We start from the raw sequence: 21,191 nt of genomic DNA, 5'->3' as shown, positions 1-21,191 counted from the left end.
TTAACGTCCAACACTGATATTGCAGGTCTTGCAGCTGGGATCTTTCTTTGCATTTGCAGTAGACAAGCTCATTAGTTGGTGACCAGTAATTTCTGCAACTGTGCCAAGGGAGAGATCCACAGGATCAGTGTAAATTACTTCCAAAATAACATCCTGGGCGTGATGGTAGACCATGGCACCGTCTTCTTCATCGCAGGTCAGAAATTTATTATCTTTTATGTTTAGTTGAGGAAGACGCTGCTTACAGAACTCGTCTCCTGGTGATCCAACAGGGGCGATAACGAGAATGACGTAGTGGTAGGCTGTGTACATGCAGTAGAAGTCTCCAAAGTACAAGTTAGTATTTGGGTTGAAGAGTTTTTCAGCTGCAACCTCAAACCTGTATCTTCCGTAAGGTGAATCTTGTGGTGGCTTCCCAGTGTTAAACTCGGTGTTGCAGCTAAAGAAGATGCCTTCCAGCTTCCCACTGATTGGAGAGCCATGGCTGCCACTGTTATCCTTAACAGAGGGCTGCATAGCATTCCCATGATGCTCTCTACAAACGAATGACTGGTATTGTTTATTTTGTAACACATATTAAAGAAAACGTGAAAAGTTAGGACATCATGCTATGTGGTAACAGTACTGAAGGGACACAAAGGAAAACTGTTAAACTTACAACTGTGGTGAGGGTCATGATCTTAGGATCCAGAACATCAAGTGACACCAGACTCGGAAAGAGCTAGAATAACTAACTTCTGCTCAAGGGGAAAATCTGCTTTCCCAGTCTGGCCTCTCCATCAGCTGTGAGCTGTGCAGTTGTTATGTGCAGGCAAAGAATAGCACAAACAAAAAAGCCCCCAAACTACCAATATCTTTAATTAGCTGATCTGTTCAGCCTTCAATTCTAACAATAAACGCATTCTAGTTTAATCACAGGTTGAAAACTGCAAGTCAGTCTCAATATGCTGGATATACTGTTAATGTGTATTGTTTAGCATAGGCAGTATATCCTTCATGCAGAAAACTGCCACTGAAAGTTATTTCTCAACAGCATTTTTCAGAGGGCTTATAGGAATGAATGTACTGTCTGCAATAGTTTTTTTCCCCCAAATGATAATTTTGGGTCTAATTTGTCTTCTGCTGACTTCACTCAAAGCAGAGCTGGGCACAGAGTATTAGGTAATTTGGTTAGTTTCCACTTTGGTTGGTATCCAGCTTCTGCCAGCACTAGTCCTGAAGGGAAAAAAATGTTCAAGACACTTTTTGTTATCCTGCCAGCTGAATGCAATTTGGTTTCAGTGAAAAGCAGCAATGTAACAAGTGAATTTTAAAAATACTAAATTCGAACTTGTGCTCAGCCGCATTGGGCTGCCAAATTTAGGAGAACAGTCCAAAACACCCCATCTAATCCTCCTTAGCACCTGAGATTTTATGTACAGCAGGACATTCCCCAGAACTTGTGCCCCGCACCTCTCTGGAAGTGCTGTAGTGACAGCTTTGGCACTCTCTGCACCTGCAACCACGTGATACTGGAAAGGCAAACATTCCGTTATGAAAGTCCTGCAAAACACCAGATTCACCAGGCACCTTTAGAAAGTGCCTTAATACACATTGACAGAGTAAAAACACATGAGACTGTGGGGCTGGAGAGTCTCACATCCCCCTCTTGCTTTACTTGTATTCTTTTTTTCTTTTTTGCCTTCTTTCATCTTTTTTTTTTTTAATTTTTATTTTTTGTTTTGAGGAGAGAAGAAACTAGCCAATCTGCTTTTAACTTGCAACAGCTTCTAGTAAAATGGTGCTGCGCGTGAGAAGGTTTTACTTGGTTCAAGTGGGAGACGAGTCAAAGCAAGAAAATTCAGTGTACACATATAAAACGGCTCTAATCAACTCAGTAATGTCTCTAACTGATTTTTCCATTATTTCTAATCTCCTCAGTAGCATACCTTAATTTGACTCAAGATAAATTTCAAAAGAAGTTTTCTGGGCTGTTCAAATACTACGTAGTTATTGTCTCAAGTCCTACTGCACATGACATTGATTGGGGTGGGGGGATACAACTGGTATATTATGACTGAAGCGATTATTAGGGAGAGAAAAAAAAAAATCAGGTTGAATAACCACCATCTCTGCAACCTGAAGAGCCAGGCTTCTTGCAGTCCTATTTCTGTGGCAAGATACTGACATCCAGTGGCCAATTAGGCTAATTATAGGTCACTCTTCCCAGGAATCTGAGCTGCTTTATGGCACTCCCAGCCGAGGTAAGCAGCAGCATGACACAAATGCTACAAGCTCACACTCCAAACCCTATATTTAGGAGCTGCTGCTTTAGCACCGTGACTGTTGCTTGTTTGCCAATGCTACTGGAGCTACTCGCTACGCTTTTCCAAGCTTGTTTACTAGTTACGATGCCACAGAGGCTGTTGGCAGGCATGGTATGACCAGGAATTTTTCCTAAAAGGAAGCATGTCGTTAGGGTTTTTAACATAACATTCATGAGGGTGTATTGTGGAAGAACTAGCCCTTGTGACTGTATTAGTACATTTCTGCTCAGAAAAGGTGACCATCAGACAGTTACAGGTATTTAGCTTCATACTGACCTGGTTAACACCACTTTTTTGTCTCTTTCACTCACTCACTTAACAGAAGGGAAAACAAACTAGTCTCCATTTGTATCAAAGCAGGAAAGAAGATAACAGGAGGAAGGGGAAAAGATACACTGCAATCAATTAGAGTCACATTTGGCAGGACACGGCCAAAACCACAGCTATAAACGCGCCTCAGTGGTGATTTCCAAAGCTCTATGAGCACAAAGGCAGGTGCGCTACGATTACATAGCTGAAAGCAAAGCTAGATGAGAATCAAAACCATCACGGGCATCTCCCTTCTGTGGCGTCTAGTCTAGGACGGCAGCAGAGATTTATGAGGTCCTCGAAGCACCTCAACAACTACAATTCACTCTCTACCTCCATTCAGTTTAGCACCTTTGTCACTATATGCCATAAAATAATTCTTTCAAAATGCAGAAGAGAAAGAGCAAACCCCAGGCTCTGAACACTGCTAGAATCAAGCAGATACTCACGACTACAAAGTGGGAACTTTTCCAAGGGTGGTGGAGTCTGTTCTTCGGAGTTTGTTTCCCTCGAGTATTCTTTTCTTCACCAGTTTTAAAAAACTTTTAGTTCTAGACAGGTACTAGTGTGACACTCACACCAAACTGAACTACATGGCACAGCAGGAGCCCCATCTCTCAACATGTAGCAAAGCAGCACAGTCAGTGCTTCCACCCTTCTGCCACAGTGCAGAAACAGCCATCGACACACCGCTTACCTCTCACCCATGTTCTTCCAACAGTGGAAGGTTACCTCTGCGTGCTGGCTGCTCCTGCTCAGTCAGTACGTGAGCTTTGACTCCTTCTATTGAAAAGTCGTCTTTTCTATTGTAATGGCACTTCCAGTTGCGTGTGCGAAGGCACACTGTGTCTCCAACAGGAATAAGGAACCTACCTCCAGCTATCCCATTTATTCATTGCAACTGAAGCAGCATGTTGTAAAATTGTCTAAACATCATCCCTTTTCCCTCCCCATGTGATCTGTAAATTAACATTCAGACCACAGAGCCCCAGTTACTACATTTGGACAGAGAAATGGGGTGGTTTAATGAGGACAGCAAATATTGGAAGTGGAACTCTTAAATGCAGGCAAATGCCTATGCACAGTTGTGCACTCCTACTATGAGACATTTCACTGAATTTCTTAGTACAATACAAGTATTTGGCTACTAAACATTCTGCGATGATAACAGACACCTTAATCAGGCTGGAGACTTCGTGAATACGTCAGTTTCTGCTTCAAAACACAAACTTTTGTTGCCTAATCAAAGTGCTGAGTTAAGCAAGGTGGAAGAAATTAGTCGTATTTTATTTTTTCCTTTCTTCTGAACTGGCAATATAGCGTAGAGACATTCTGCTCTAGCTTTAGCACAGCTGCCTCCATTTACTTATTTTCATTACTCCTTTAATTTGCCAAATAATTTTGCATATGTTTACTTTCTTACCTGGTATAATCAAAGTATTCCTTGTGCTGATTCCGATAAAAAACAGACAGTTTAAGCATACGGCCTGCAATCACTTCGGCTTTTTCCAATAGCTGTGTTAGGTGAACTTTCGAATAATCTGGAAAGAAAAGACAATCTGCTAGTACGAGGGGCAGGAAAAACGACACAGACGCACAGACTTCAAATTGGGAACAGAGCCTCGGTAACATACCTCACATCATGCAGCAGCTATACAGAAAATATACAGTCCAGCATCAGTTTCCAACAATGGCAGCAGACAAAGGGCAGGAACATGCGTGTTTGACTCTCCCTACTTCTTTCCCCACAAATCGTCTGCAATCCTACAGCAAATTTCAACTCGGGATTTCCTGTGTCAGAGCTGGCATTTGGGTCTGCAGAGAAGCTGAGAACTGCTCTCTCTGACCTGTCATATGATAAAACTGTTCGCTACAACATACGCGTTTGTGAGCCAGTAGCAATTCACATAACTAAAAAAGCTTGCTTAATGCCAAGCCTAAATGTCATCTCAACCAAAATGGGTTTCACAGGGAGCTCACTTCAGCTCTCAGCTTTCCCGCAGGTAAGCACATTGGCACTAGGTGATGACCATCCAAATGAAGGGACTCATAAATCAAAGACAGGCTAAACTGATCCTTGAGACAGCGTGTTGGTGATGCTCAGGCTTTGCAGCATGCAGAGAAGAGAGTGCAGCAGAATGTCTTAAGCAAGCTGCCACTTTGTCTTTTCTCCACAGGTGCTGGTAGCCAGCAACAGGCACACAAGTGGCCCTGCTCCACTTTGGGCCACCAGCCTCCTTTCCTAGCCCGGGACAAGCAATGGTGCCAGGTACAGCACTTTGGGGCAGCTAAGCTATCGTGGAAAAAAGGGGCACTCCAGCTGCCTCCCACCTCTCATTAATGCACCAAACCTGAGTGCATATAAAGCTTAAAATCAGAATTCCAGTTTCCAGGTGTGACTGCTGTAACTCTACCAGCCCAGTTGGCACTAGTAGATGGTTAACCCCCTCAGGCAGCAAAGCTAACATTAATTGCCTACGTCCTACGGTGCATGTTTCCTCCGCAATATTACCTGCTGTGCAAAACTCGATGATTTCACTCCACTCAGAAACGACATAATCGCCATCAACTTGCTTTGATGCTGTCTGTACTGCTACTGTGTACTCTGTTCTTGGGCTCAGGAACCAGTGCCCGCGGACTGTCATAGGCAAAGGAACAGCTTTGGCCACCAATTTAGTGGGTACATCCTGATGGAAACAAAAGGACAAAACAACGCACAAGTCAGTAGTGCCACCAAACCAATCCACTGCCCCGTCCTTTGTTGGTTTTTTGCAGTGTAATCCCCAACCCCTGGCTATTCTGTGTAAACTTTAGTTACTTCTCACAGTTCATCGGAGCAGCAAAGTTAACAGAGTGGCCGAGAACAATGGCCAAGGTCTGCTCCAAGAGCTACAGTGATAACTTGCAGGTATGAGTTTATTATTGGTTCCAAGGGACTGTAGTCTGATACCATTATATAGAGTCCAAATACGTAATTCAGACTAGGACCATTTGTGCTTAAGTATGAGAACAGAGAAAGACACACTACAGAGCACAAGGACATCTTAAGAGCTTCTGGTGCTCTCATTGCCATTCTTTTCTTTCAGTCAATATAACCAAACAAAACTCCTCCTGCCATCAGTCAGTCCCCCAATATCGCTGTTGATACCTTCCAAACCGAACTTCAACAGAGAAAACTAAACGCATTGCAGAGTAACTTTGTGTGTTTTACATGTGTCAAAATACCCTTGTGCACAGGAAGGGCCAGCAGCCAAACATACAGCCAGATGGTTTGTGCCTGACATTGTACCTCTTGCTTCCCTTCCCATCACCATTTTGGATACTCTGGTTTGCTCTTACTATGTATCACACCATAGTGCAACAGAGAAGAACAGCTGCTTCTTGTGGTTGACATGCCTAATTTCTACAGCACCAAGGACTGCAGTGCAGACCACCATGGGGAAGAAAAAAATGAAGAACTGGACAGTTCATGCTGGAACCGTGGGTGAAAGGACTCATGGTGGAGTTGAATGATTCTTCGCACGGTGTACCTGAGGAGCTGCGGTAAGAGAGGTATTTACTCCTGAATATTTATCAGTAATCATAGAACGGTAAGATGGCTGTCATGTGAAAGGTGAGCATTTTAGATAACATCTATAGCTGTCCACACGTAAATATTAGTTCATAGTCATCCACCCATAAATACTAACACAATAGCCCCTTAAGGAAAAAATAGGAAAGAGAAATTTTCTGCTCCTGATCTGTAAGCAAGACTTGAAAGATTTATTTTTTTTCTTGTCTTCTATCATGGAAAAATATCTTTCTTCTATTGTTTTTCTGTCAGCAAAAAATATTTTTTGTTTTCTGTATTAAGAAAGTATAAAATCAGCAGCTTGTGATATTACAAGAACTGAAATGTGATTGATTGATAATCAAGGGTAAGATTTTTTTGTCGTGATTTCTTTTTTGCTAATTCTCATTTAAATCAAACAACAGCTGGGAGAAAACTTTCTCTGTAAAGGACTCTGTTGTGCACTCTGAAATAAATAATATATAAAAGAGGGAGAAAAATTGCAAGGAAAAAGAAAAGAAACCTCAAATGACATTTAAAGCTGCCACCCTGGAACTATATCGGAAAGGCATCCCACTGGACCGAATTTGTTAATGCTAAAGCAGACGCAGCTGCTCCAGTTAGAATCATTAGTCTTCCTGTCATCTTTGCTTTGGCTGTGGGAAAGACTGCCTCCACCTGGGTCAGGTCTCCGTGCCTGCAACCCTGCCGTGGTTTTTGCCCACGTTAACATTGTCAGTTTTTGTGTAACATTAAAAGCTTCATTGCCTCCATGTGCCAAAGCCTTACTGTGTGCCAAAGCTGTGTATCAGGAAACTCTTCTAATGGTACCAAAAAAGGCTGACTACCTAAAACCACATTAAATTGAGGACTGTCCTGGTTTTGGCTAGGATAGAGTTAATTTTCTTCATAGTAGCTGGTACAGGGCTATGTTTTGTATTTGTGCTGGAAACAGTGTTGATAATGCAGGGATGTCCTCCTTAGGCTGAGCAGTGCTTACACTGAGTCAAGGCCTTTTCTGCTCCTCACCCCACCCCACCAGCGAGGAGGCTGGGGGTGCACAAAGAGTTGGGAGGAGACACAGCTGGGACAGCTGACCCCAACTGACCAAAGGGATATTCCATGCCATATGGCATTATGCTCAGAACATAAAGATGGAGGAGGAAGGAAGGGAGGAATGTTTGGAGCAATGGCATTTTGTCTCCCAAGTCACCATTACATGTGACGGAGCCCAGCTTTCCTGGGGCTGGCTGAACACCTGTCTGCCAATGGGAAGGAGCAAATGAATTCCTTGTTCTGCTTTGCTTGCGTGCATGGCTTTTGCTTTCCCTATCAAACTGTCTTTATCTCAACCCATGAGTTTTCTTACTTTCGCCCCTCCGATTCTCTCCCCCATCCCAGCAGGAGGGAGTGAGGAAGTGGCTGGGTCGGGCTCAGTTGCCGGCTGGGGCTAAGCCACGACAGGGTTTTACCTCTTGCATAGCTGGCAGGAGGAGCAGATAGGATGCTTTCATAACTCTAATCTGTTCTTTTTCTAAGCAAAGACTTTTTAATTTTTTTTTTCTTTTTTTAAGGTTGCTATACTGACCTCAGGAAAAAATGTTCAAATGTTCACAATGAAATTTCTCTGAGGATTCTCCATTTCTTCCTTTCATCTCCTTTCTGCTCGGTGCTCATTCCTGGCTGAGCCCCCAAAGAAGTGCAAAGGAGGTTATATGCCAGCCAGGATTCTGGAGTGGCAGATGGCTGCAGATGGCTGCTGCACCACCAGCACCCACCAGGCAACGCTAAGGGTACCTAGACAGCAATAATTTCCAAGAATACCCTGGAAGCACTGAATAACTAAGCAGCAAGGTATACGAGTCACAGTACCTCTCTCCTTTTTGGAAAGAGCTGCCTAATTTGCAGTCCCTTTTCATTGCCCAAGAAGCAGCTTTCCATTTTCAGCTTTCTCCCATTTCATCTGATCCTTCCCTTTCCAGGTCTGCTCTTAGAAGACACTGTGGGAACTCAGCACAGCCAGATTCTAGTCCTAGTTTGCTAAATATTTGAGCCTCGTTTCCTATTACTTGGGAACAGTCACACTTCCATCTCTTTAAAAAGGGGAGGTACGCAAATGGCATTGAGAAAATGACAAAGTCTTACTAGAATTCTAGTCTTTACATACTACTACCAACACAAATCTCCTCCTTCACAGATAGGATGACAAGTCATAAATAATAAAACTATATGCACCCTAAATATGCTGAATATATTTTATATATTTGCAAACAAAAAAAAAGTATCAGAAGGATGAATCAATTCATGTATGCTCTCCTGGGTACACAAGGAAATAAAGAACCCCCTTCCCTGAAGTACAGCATCCATCTATAGGTTAAGTCTATATCCCAAGTCACTTGGTCACAGCCACGTGAGAAAACTTGAGACCTAACACAAACTCTCTACAAGTCAGAGAACAGACTAAGCTGGTTTATCACCGGAGAGAGAGACAGGTACTTGCAGACAGTGATTACACTACCCATACGCTAAATAAGGATGATATTTTTTCCCCTGAAGATGCCTGTCTCCTTCCACAACCTGACTGCTGGGTGACTACTGAGTGTAAGTCCCATTGCTCTCTGTTTTATAACTAGGTGGTAAGGCTCACTCTTTTCTTTCTCGAAAGCTCTGCTAGGAGGAGGGGCAGTGCTATCCTTCACCTTTATACAACAGCTTTGTTATGAAGGCAATGGATGGGTGGAGACTGATCCTGTTCCCTCCGGATTCTGGCAGGATTCAGTCCCTGGTGCTGCAGCTGCCAGGTCTGCCACTGAGTTTCTGCTGTGAAACTCATAAAACTAACATCACAGGGAGGAGGGATGCTTGTCTCTAACCATACTAGGGTTACAGTAAATTTTGAATTTGAGCAATTTTTAATTTCTCAATAAAAGCTCATTCTAGAAAGTGCGTTAAAAATTACTTAGTGCTAAAGACGCATGAAAGCAAACACATATGTGCCCTGGCACACAGGTTTTATGAGTGTTTGGTCTGTGCAGTTCTCTCACCCACCCTGTCTGCTGTTTGGATTTCCATTACTCTGGCTGGGGGATAAAAAAAAAGGAAAAAAACAAAAAACGCTTTACCAAAGTCACTAACAGACTTAGTATCAAGAAATTTTAAGTTAATTCTGACAAGATATCAAACCTATTCGTTATTTTAATTGATAGACGACTTCTGTTCTTACAAAACCAATGACCTCTCTCCTTTGACTAAACACTTCATCACAGTAAAAAGCTAGGGAATTGCCGAGAAAAACAAAATAAAACTAATGGCTTATCTTTATTACACTACTAATATCCTTTTTTATTTTTTCCTCTCCATTTTAATACTAGTCTCATCACTGTGATACAGATTTTGAAGTGACTATGGTGTTTGATCTGCTAGGGTGGCTCTACCTTTTACAAAAACAAATTTTACAACTTTAGACTAGCTTGTACATGAATGAAAAAACATGTAGATTAATGAAATGAAGGAAACTAAGAAGAATCTATCCAAGTAAGCATTTATATTAGAAGGTATATTTATTCCTGCAGTATAAAATGGCAATTCAAATTCAAAGGCTGCCAGTCCAAAAGCAGTAACAGTAAGAAAAAACCAAACATATCCTATTTTATTTACTACCACAATTAAAAATGGGTCATAATAAATGGCTATTATAACATTAAATTTGATAATGCTTCACACGCTGGTTCCTAGCGACTGCAACATCTTGGCCAAACAAAATTCTCTATTTCAAGAAATAGTAAGTGATTTTTCATTACACTTAATGAATGTTACTTCCAACCACATTAAACCAAAAAAAAAGTCAAGTAAGGAAACGTTAAAATTATACACATTCTATTAACAGCAGTCACAGGAAAAATACTCCTACAATAAAAAGACTTAGAGAAATCGGTGGAAATATTTCCTGGTTGTCTCACTAGTTTATAAACCAATAGTAATTTAGGTGTTGGTAGAATTAGAGCTTTCATATTTGCCTGGATATTGCCAATACTGTTTTTACATTTGCAGATGAATGTGGTGTTTAACCTTCTATCTCATTCCACATTTCTCTAGACATCTCAGTATTTCAGCTATTCTGAGGTTAAAGCAAATTTTGCAGGATTTGATAACTACAGATTCAATATGTCCTTGCATCAGTGGCTTGAGGAAAGAGGCCAGATGAATATTCAGGTCACAGTGCTGAATGCTGCAAACTAAAATTGCTGGAAGCCTTCCTAGAAGTGCATTAGAATTTGTGACTCTTCTGTTGGAATTACATGTGCTGCTCTCACCAGTCTGTCACTGAACAAGGACAGGCACAGAATACATAAATTGTTTAAGCAATGATTAAGAACTAGTCAGGAATTAAAATGTCTGACTTGCAATAAATTGTACCAAAAACGTTCCAAAACTGTTTTGTTTTAAATGACATAGAAAAGACAACATTCAGTTCTCTATTAAACAAATGTATTTGTGTGTACACGCACATAGGCTAGAGATGGAAAAGATATTCCGAGAAAAAAAACTGTCAATCGGATTAACCAAAACCCACCTGTGCTGGATGTCCAATACTTGCTTCCCATGGTCTGGCTTTGAAAGGTTAATGAAACACTGAGATTCACCTATTTAAAATCAATTATTTCCACCACGATTTTTAAATGAAAATTACCTTGTGTTTAAATTTGTTGGAATTCTTGTTTTCTTTCTTGTTGAGATCGATGAAGTAATGAGTAATGCGGTCCTTGGATTTAGAATCCATATCCCAAGAAATCTTGAAGGAATCACACGTGATGTTACTTATTTTGATGTTGTGCGGGACAGGAAGCTCCTCCATCTCTGCAATCCCACTATCTTGTGATTTATTTCCTGTATAAAAAACAAGCATTATTCGCTCAGTTGAAGGTACTCGGAAGCAACTACAAGGCACAATTATGCAAGTTTCGATTTCAGTGATGGGACACATTGGAAAGGGATGAAATTCCTCATGTGAACAAGCACCTGTAAGCAGGCTGCACAGACTGGCCGGTACCCCAGCTGCCTGCAGTTGCAGTTTGAGAACAAGAAACATCTGAAGCTATCTGGTGCTATCATTAAGGTGCCAACAATGTCCACAGTGAATGTAATGGCCCTACCACACCGGTCAGTGAAATAAATACAAACGGAAATCACATCCAACCTAAAAATATTTTTCAAGCACAAAGTAAAACCAACCTCTTCAAGGTTTATATATGGTATATGTATATACACATATGCATACACAAATATAGAACACTGTCTCCTTCACAATGAAACAATTAACAGTGAACACTTGTCAACAAGGGACATAAACACCAATTCATTTTATGGTCCTTATTCTCTCTGTTCCATTTGCCCAGTTGAGACCCTGCAGTTTTCTCAAGAATTTTTTTCTAATTTCTCTAAGTGCCTGTGGTAGATGAACAAATCACCATTGACCCCAAAAAGCATCACAGGTTCTAAGATTAGGTCTTCCCTTAGCTCCCAAGGTAACCTTGCAGGAGAACATTCTGTGAACATTAAAACTCAGGAACATTAGGTGATCTTGCACTACTGTAAGACACAACTCAAAAGTGAACAAACAATACAAAAAAGAAGACAGACATGAAAAATGAGTAGGTAAAAAGGAAAAAAATAGAGAAGATGATGTAAGAGAAGAAGTAAAGAAACAGGGCATTAAAAAAAAAAATCAAACATAGTTAAGAACAGAAAGAAACAAGGGAGAAAAAAATAAGGAGAGGAAAACTCCCAAATTCCATCCAGATGAGGAAGACTGAAAGCCCATGAAGAGACGTGAGAGAACACACTGTTAGAATTACTTTTAGTCACATCTAATTATAGAAAAAGATAGTATTTATATACTTCCATCATAACTGATAAAAAACTGGACACAGGAGGTGAGTCCAGTCAGTAATAATAATAAAAATTTGACTTAAGAAACATTAGGGACATTTCAACCTATCGACATACATTGTTATATACAAACACCTCAATGCAGGAATATTAAGATTGCCCTGATTGTTCAAAATTCTCCTCATGGATATGTGAAATTCAACCACAGAGTCCGCAAAATCCATAGACTTCCAGCTAGTATTCTGAATCAAGTAATTTTACTGATGACTTCAAGAACCAATAATACTTTTCTATTTTTATTTCATTTTATGCATTTACATCCAACAGGTTGTCCGTTCTTTAAACATCCTATTTCTCTTTTTTCCTTTCCAACCAACATCAAAGTTAGATGGTGCATGGTCTTGCTCAAAATCCTGTCCTATTTGTGCCATCCACAATGACGTTTTCTACAGCTGCACCAGCTGCAATAGACTCAGAAATACCAGTCGTTACCAAAAGCCTTCTGTTCATGTGTAATACATGGCGAGTGCTTTTCCCAACATGAGATTTCAGAAAGCCTGCAGGGAGAAAATGGCATTGCTTTCTTTTGTAAGCATTTCGTATTTGAAAAATTGCTGAAAGCTCTGCCAGGTGCACTTAAAAGGCTACATATTATCACTCTGCCAGGAGTGAGGCTCTGTGCTTAAGCAGAAGATGGATGCTGCTGAGGTTCTCAGACCTCCTGGAAAGCTGGATGGACTTGGATCCCAGCACCCCGAATAACTGAATAAAGACCTGAACTGGTCAGGAAATCCAAGCCATGTATCTCCACAATGTGTAATTGTGCAACATCTTTGCTTCAAAAGTAAGCTTCTGTACTCCAAAAGCCATGTTACAAACAGCCAAAGCAGTTCAAACTTCAGGAGGCGTACACAAAGCAGTAAAGACCACTGACAAAAAGCAAAAAAGATGAAAAAAATTTGGAGCACATTGATGACAGTTGAAGAGCAAAAGTGGTTCTGTAAATGGGGATTGTTTCCTGTACAATTCTTAGAAATAATGCCTGGCATACATCTTTAGATGTCTGCGTTCCTGATCCTTTTACTTTCTTTGCTTAAGAATTGAATAAATAGTTTAAGTAAATGTCTAGCAGAAAATCTCCAGGTAATTTTTAGCACCATTTTTAATGTCAGAAAAAGAAACCACTTGCATTACTAGGTGCTAAGCTATTCTTTTTTTTTTTTTTTTGTGATGGAACAAAATCCAAAATAAACATTTTCTAAAACCTTTAAAGCTCTTTGAAAGTGGAAAAAAATCATTTTACACATTTTGAAACACAAACAGAATACAAAATGAGAAAGTAAAATACCTTACAGTCATCACCAGCAAGCAATACTTCAGTTTCCCTTGCACTTAGAATATGAAGTATCTGTGATATTTGTAATGCATACTTATATTTTGATACATATTTGTGTAGTCCTGAATGTCAAAATCTATTGGGTTGACGGGCAGTAATAGGAACCCGGTAATGACACGTAGTATTAATCCAGAGGATGATGATTCAGTGAGTGCTGGTAGACGGTGACTTTTGATTAGTAATGGGTACACTGTTGCATGGGAACAAGGGAAAAAAAGCGCATGAAAAGCATGTTCTTGGGCTTTTAGATTTGACAGGCCCTAGGCACCAAACCTGCAGGTATTAGACCAACTCTGCCCCACAGCAGACACACTAGCATTCGGACCACCCAGAAATTTTGAAGCAGAACTCTCTTGTAAAGCATGAGCTCTAACTCGGAATCTGGATCCTGCAAAAAGTAGTGCTTTTCCACGTTAGGAACAGCGTTCTGTCCTGAGACGTACTGGAACATGACATAAAAATCTGAGAGGCGGTGCTTGACATCACTGCACCAAAATTATCTAGAAAGAAATAAAGATGACAGGATAGCACAGAAGAGAGTCAGAATATCCTATCCAGTCTGGTAACGTATGTACCTCACTTACAACAACTACATAATGTGGAATATTTCCATTAGAGTTTATCAATATTATAAAAGCATTACAACTGCTGTAATATATAGTTATATACTTACAAGACAAAAGAGTAAGAGTGGGAAGAATTTTCAATAGCAGAAGGGTAACTTCAAGCTAAGCTTGGAAGTAAGGTGCTTAAGAAAATACTCCTGTCTGCTTTTAAAGAGGGGTTCAGCTAGGGTCTGACGATACTGTCAACTAAACCACTTAAAAATGCTGGCTGCCACAAAAGACTGCTTAGCGGCCTACTCGCTTGTTGTAACTGGAGACTTCACATGTGTGGTAAGTGAAATATAGGTGTCAGGGAGATCAAAAATCGACAGATGTCACTGACTAAAAAGGTGACACTTGCACCTTGCCTTTTTTCTACTTGTGCTTTGGCGAATATTTTGAATCGGTTTTCATACTGGAAAACAAGTCCACTTCAAACCACCTCTTCTTTATACCAGGATCAATTTAAAGAACAGATCAACACCAAGAAATACAATGTCTACTAAAAGCAGAAGTAGCAGCTGGACTTACTCAAAACCAGCATATAGTTGCCCTAAAGCACTCCAAAACTCCATCTGAAAGGAAGTTACTACTGTTATGGATGTGAAAATAGGTGGAGAAGGCCTTAGAACTGGCTGCTTTCATGTTTGTCGTTTTGCCACTTCACTGAAGCTAAAAAGATCTTTGATGAAGCATCACAATACAGACAAAAATTGAAAATTAAAGTAGAATAGGAAACGTTGCTCTGAACAGCTTCATATGAAATTAAAATAGATCAGCTTCCAATTAACATGGCTACTTCATTTTGCACATTCGTGTTGCTTTAACACTAGAAGTCGCTGTGGGACTGGATGGAAACATTGCTTTCCGTTATTTTTTGGGCAGAAACTTATAGAAGAGGTAGGAGTCAAACAAACCTGGTCTCCCTTGCCAAAAACCCTAAGGATGTCATCCCTGTGTGTTGCAGAAACACCTCTGTTTTAATAAAAAACCAGTTCACTTTTAGAACAAGCAAAAGGGCTCAGTGATTCTTGACCCGTACAATAAGAAGTCAAAGACCACAGCGTGTGCATAGGTCACGCTGGAAGCACATGACTTTAAATTTCTTCAAAGCCAAAGGATAAATACAACATGCCAGCTTTACTGAGATCAGCTGGAGAACTGCAAGATTAATGTTTTATGCTTCTATTCACAGGCTTATCTCTCTCTGCCATATCCAGAGTTAAATTTCAAGTTAAATTGTCTAATCAATTTTAAAGCGGTTATGATACTCACTGCTGCAGCTGAGCCAAAATGCTGGCAAATGGGTAACAAACCGATTTTATTTATATACACAGACACACTTAATTTAGTATCCTCATTATATCTTCTACTTACATAAATTATCTCTGAATGGGGGAAAAAAAAAGCAGAAAATTCCCATTGAACATTCATGGTCTTTCATCTGTCACTATTGGAGACAAATGATAAGACTTGGAAATTGATAAGTCCATGCTAAAAAGATTTGAAAAAGGATGGATTTTTTGAATTTGCCTTGTCACTCAAAACAGGCTGAATCATTACGTTTGCAACAGTGGAGCGATGGTGGAGAAGAACCTTAACACAACCTCTGACTGGTAGTTACTGATCATTCACAATCACTCAATTTTTATAATTTTAGAATACACGATCATTCTTTTCCTTAGTTCTAAAAACGCAGAACTTCACAGCAGGGTAAGGGAGAACGCACCTACTGATTTTTCATTTCACAGACAAACTGTTCATGTTATCCACAAAAAAAATCCTGAAAGGGCTAATTTGTACTCCACTCTCTAAGCATACTTACGGCTCACAGAACTGAGTTTTATGAAACCAGACCAATAAAAGTATACATTTCTGGGTTCCTATGACCTTGCTTATAGATGCTTTGACTCTGATATTATCTTGGCAAACACATTTCTGCTATTAAGCATTAACAATGGAAAAAAAAACACTGAAGCAATATGATACACATTTAATGAATATATAGAATCCCTACACATACTTCTGTATCTCCCGTAGTTTGAATGTAATTCATCATTTGGAAACATTAAGGACAGGTTCATGCTCAAAGACCAGACATGCTGCAGTAGAACTCCTAAGTATTCAGAATCCACGCAATTTGTATTCAGCAATCAAATCACACCCTCTTCTCCATAACTCCATCCATAATACTAATATGCCACCTTTCACAGCATTAACTATGCAGTTTGCTTCACTATGCAACCACGAAAAATTATTCAGCAGTCAAGAAACAAATTCACAGAAAACAGAACCTGCAGACGACTGAATACAATGACATAATAGCCATCCATCGACAGGGGAAAAATGACAAATGTTACAGCCATAATGAGTGTGATTGCTTGTACTCAGTGTGAAGTGAATTTGTGAAATAGTCATTCAACTGCAATGATGTCCATTAAATCTGGAGAAATTAAAAGAAGGCAGGGCGGGTGAAATCCTTTTCTCTGCTGGAGCTGTGAAAGTACCCCTTCAGTAATCACAGATGACAAAATATAGCTGTAAAATATTACTATTTATCTGCAATTTGTACTTGGATACTAGAAGGAATGACCATCAAAGTAATATAAGAACGCTTTTCAGATTGTTAGTTCCCCTTCATGAGGTTTAGAGTCAACCAATTCAGTTATTTGACCGTTATTTGGACAAAAATCATTTATTCTTTTTATATGTGGAAAAATCATACCTATCTAAATCAAATTTGGAATAAAGGGGGCTGTGTGTGTGTGCTGTTTGAATCATCACTCAATCAACTTCAGAGCTGTCCTAAGTAGTGGTGGGAAGTTTCGCATCCCTGAAGAGGTGTAAACGCACTTTGTATCACAGAGCCCAAACGTGCCAGGAGAACAACCGACAGAAAAGAGAAGAAAGCAATAAAATGGCTTTTCCTTGCATTACTTTAAAATCTCATGTCGACTGTGTTTCCTGCTAAGGCTTTGTCCTTCTGTCCCTCAAGATGCAAATGACATCAGCTTAATGAAGTGTAACTTACGTTTTCATTTAAACCCATTATGAACCCCCCTCAACATGTATAAATAGCTTTGCCTCTTTTGGCATCACGCTGGAAAATTGCCAGTAGTACAGACAAAGACAAATCATCTGGCTCTAAGTTGCTTTGTACTCAGGGATAAATCTTCAGTGTCTTTAGAGTCATGTTGTGGGAAACATGGACTTGTGATGCTTTTGGAGCAGACATTCAAAAATCACTATTATGCATCTCCTAGGCTGCCAACACCATTGCCACAGATCTCTAAAAACGTGTTCCCAAAGGATTCGTAAAAAACATTAAGGCATTTTGAGTGTTAATTTGCACTTTTAAATCTCACGCTTGTCTTCGTACCGAAATGGTTGCTATTAAGAAGTTTCTTTATCTGAGGATGAAACCCTTTGCATTTAACACAGTCTAGATTTAAAACAAAACACAACACGAACAGTGGAGTGCTTGTTAGTGATGGCTATTTCCAGTTACAACCTTGTCTTTTCCAGCTATAAGTTACACTGAAACTTCCTAAGAGCTCACAAGTCTAGCTACCGCATTCTCAGCTGAGGAGGTGACTTGGGAACTGCAGTTTCTTAAACTTTGATTTCACATTGATTTGTAAAAAACATCTGTCTAAAATCTCAGTTTAATTTTCCAGAAGACATGCATATATTTAGAGATTTCAAATAAACACAGTGTTGAAAGTCATGGAATCTAATAATTCCCAAAGAATTTAATTGAAAATACGAAATGTCACTACTTCTTAAAGTCAAGGCACTCATTTAAAGCTCTATTAAAACTTGATAGAGGAACAGCAAAGTAAATAACAGGTCCTACTTAAACACTATCTGAAGACTGCCTGTCCTCTGAATTTAACTCTAGCAGCAACAAAGAAGAAAACGGTTCAAGACACTTTCCAAAAATTAGATCTTTTGACATTTATATGACGAAAACCAGCTTTCTGATGGGGAAAAAAAACCAAACAACAAGATGACGGAAAACTGGGTGATACAAAACATATTTTAGGGGGACTATACAGACAATAAAGAAAAAACAACCCTACATAACATGCCAAGCTACTGAAGAACGTCCACCTCTAACACTGACCTGTGGCCCAGGGCTGAAAGTTTGCTACAGAACAGGAATGCCTAGATTCAGTGGTAATTGTTCCATGCTTCCAAACTGTGCCTGTCTGTGCTAAAGCAATAGAAAGAAGCCGCTAGATTGCTGCAAATTTTTATGGCAAGACAGACACCCGGAAGCTATTGAAGTAACTGGGAATGCCAAAAGCACAAGGAAGCCTTGGTGATATCCTCCAACCAGCAGCTGGGAGGAAAGCCAGTGGAACGCCACCACAATATCCTACTCTGACATAACTTCACTTATCTGGTTCACATAGTTTGGGGTTTATCTGGGCTGCTGTCATGCAGAAGAGAGTGCACTAAGTGCTGCACTGCACTATCTTTAGAGACACACACAAGATATTAATGTCTGCAGTTACCTCTGTGAAGTGTCAGCTCCACGAGAAACTAGGAATTTAGTAAGAGAAATGTGACTAAGTTTTGTGAGCCAGAAAATAAGCAAGGTGAGACTTTACCCACATAGTACAAAATTAAAAGCAACACTGGATCTTTAATACATTCTGGAAAGGTATCTGAAAATCAAAAGATATGAAGATGAGAGGCGTAGAGGAATAAATTGTAAGGTAAAGTAATTTTTCAGGCCCTGAAAGATCAGATTTACATTATACACAGATACCAATAGCACATGTAATAAACACACCAAAAGCGGAACAAAATCTTATAATACAAATCGCATTTTTTCAAAATGTCACCTTTTTCAGATCTTAAAATACATCCATTGGGGAAAACAGAAAGTGTTTTTCTCAAGTTAACATCTTCAGTACAATGAGAAACATTAGCTATGACCTTTTGAAGTAGAAATGTTTGATGAGAGGGGATCAACTTCATAAAAAGCATCCAGGTACCATGACATAAGAAATCCTCTTATTAGATATTGACACTAACAACTGAAACCAACTCATTTAGAAACGGTGACTCCCATAAAATGAACAGGGACATCTTTACACCTTCGGAAACAGAAAAATTTCTGCCTTTCCTTGTCTTGATAATTCCGTCGATTGGTTATGTATCAGCTCTAGAAAGGTAAAATATTACATTTGTAGTTCTAGAAAACTGATATAGACTGACAATATCTGAGTGCTATAATTCAGACTGAATTCTCCAACTTACTGTGGATGTATTTTATTTACGCAAAAAATCAATAGGAGGGAGAATTATTCTTTTTCTATAACCATCAAAAATGACAGGAAAGTACCAGAAAAATTATATATTAGCCACATATTTTAAATTTAACTGAGCAAAAATACAATATCATGTTTTTCTCCTGAGCTCTGGAATGAATGGGTCCCTGCGTCCAACTGCTAGCTATATAAAATTATTCTACAGGACCAGGACAATATGTCCCTACCAAGCAAATAATTAACCTGAATATCAAGAATTTCAATGTTCACTGCAACACCTTGTTCAAGAGAGATAATGAAATCACACAGAGGAAATACAAATACAGTGACATATATAAAATTATCAAACCAAGGCTGTTATTCGTTAGGCCATGTAAGTGGCACTTCTCCAGGACGGCTATTCTAAGTTCAACTTGCTATCCATAACCACAAAAGTAACATTTGTGCTTTATTTGTGCTTCTTTTCATGTACAAAAAATGAGTGAAGAGTCCCAGACTCTTAAATGCCTCTCTCTCTTGTCCCCTAGAATCCCATATAACTAACTCCCAATACAGATTTTTGTATTTATGTAGGCATATTTAAGAATATTTTCTAAGTAACCCACCCTGTAAAACCAGTTCCTACATTAGATAAAGAGAGAATGCCTGGTTCTCTAAATCCTGTTAGAGGGATAAACCTCTCAAAATCTTCTCCTCATTTCCTCCCCATGTCTGATGCTACCATTGTGCATTTTCTAGTAAGATAATGTGCGCTCCGTCCAAAATTTAAGAAAATCAGTTTTGAAAATAAAGCATTATTTATTTATAACTATAATATGTATATCTATATTTACTGAGTGTTCTTGAAATGTTTGTATACATTCAGATTCTCTTGTTACTCGGTTTCAACTAAAGGCTTAATTTAGCTGTTTCCTACCAATGTACTCCATTGACTTCAGCAGGAATATTCCACATCGCAAAACAAAGAGAACAAAACTAGACTCCGTGAGCACAATTGTGCCTTTAGTACAGCATCTTCTTCAGCAGAGAGAGCACCCCAAAACTGTGCCTACGTAAAGCACCGAGCAATCTCCAGATTGCTTAGTTTCTGTACTAAAAAATTTCTCTCAGCTCTTACAAAGGACTCAGTTCTTCCTCCATCTCACACGGAGAACAAATGTACTGTACAAGTGGCCCCATGATTCAAATCAGAGGCAGACCAATATCTCAATCCTGCCACTGACAGCAACAACCACACAGGTTCTCAGTTCCCACCGAGCAGCGCCCCGCTCTCTCCCAAGCATCATTTCTCTCTGCCTGCTGTCAGCTACTGGACTGAAACCTTGCTCTGTAAGCAGCCTCCTGTTTCTCAAAGACGGCTCAGAGACTCAGCAGCTACCTGACAGGAGGTGCAGCACAGCAACTGAAGGACAGCCTGTAACAAAAGAAGAGCACTCAGCAAGTATTGAAGGTTTGCCGCTCACTTGAATACTAACTCCGTCGGGATGCTCGTTTGCTCCCTTTTGAGATCTCGTGCAGATGAGACTTCAGGACTTTAGCTTCCTCAAACGTGTGGAAGTATGTTTTGCCCTAACACTAATGGGAATACACCGTGCAAGTGTGGCAAACCTGACAGCTAGCAGTAGCAAATAGAGAGTTACACTAGTGTATTCTGGAATATGATTATGCCATCAAAACTGGAGGGCTTTTGTTTGCAGCTCAAGTATTCTCTCAGTGGACACTGAATGCAACATTAGGTTAAACAGGAAATTGACTGTATCTGCACAGAGAAAGTTACTATACTTAGTAAGCAGAAATCAAATAGTTCCATTGTAACATTTCTGCAGAATAGAAATCTTGGCTTAGATACAAAAT

General features: G+C 39.7%; 1 protein-coding gene across 2 annotated transcripts in view; it reads right to left on the bottom strand.

The window, feature by feature from the left end:
* Nucleotides 1-21,191, bottom strand: part of PHYHIPL (phytanoyl-CoA 2-hydroxylase interacting protein like) — a 59,603-nt gene continuing 38,412 nt past the window's right edge. For both annotated transcript variants that reach the window (XM_086616759.1, XM_086616758.1), the window contains exons 2-5: nt 10,856-11,052; nt 5,128-5,302; nt 4,039-4,156; nt 1-535 (exon numbers count right to left, since the gene is read on the bottom strand). In XM_086616759.1, coding sequence (XP_086472885.1) covers nt 1-535; nt 4,039-4,156; nt 5,128-5,302; nt 10,856-11,052 — 1,025 coding nt within the window. The remainder of the gene's footprint in view (nt 536-4,038; nt 4,157-5,127; nt 5,303-10,855; nt 11,053-21,191) is intronic.

The sequence above is a fragment of the Tauraco erythrolophus genome, chromosome 9 (assembly GCF_009769465.1).
Source record: "Tauraco erythrolophus isolate bTauEry1 chromosome 9, bTauEry1.pri, whole genome shotgun sequence".
Taxonomy (NCBI): domain Eukaryota; kingdom Metazoa; phylum Chordata; class Aves; order Musophagiformes; family Musophagidae; genus Tauraco; species Tauraco erythrolophus.
This window is presented reverse-complemented; position numbering and strand designations above follow the sequence as displayed.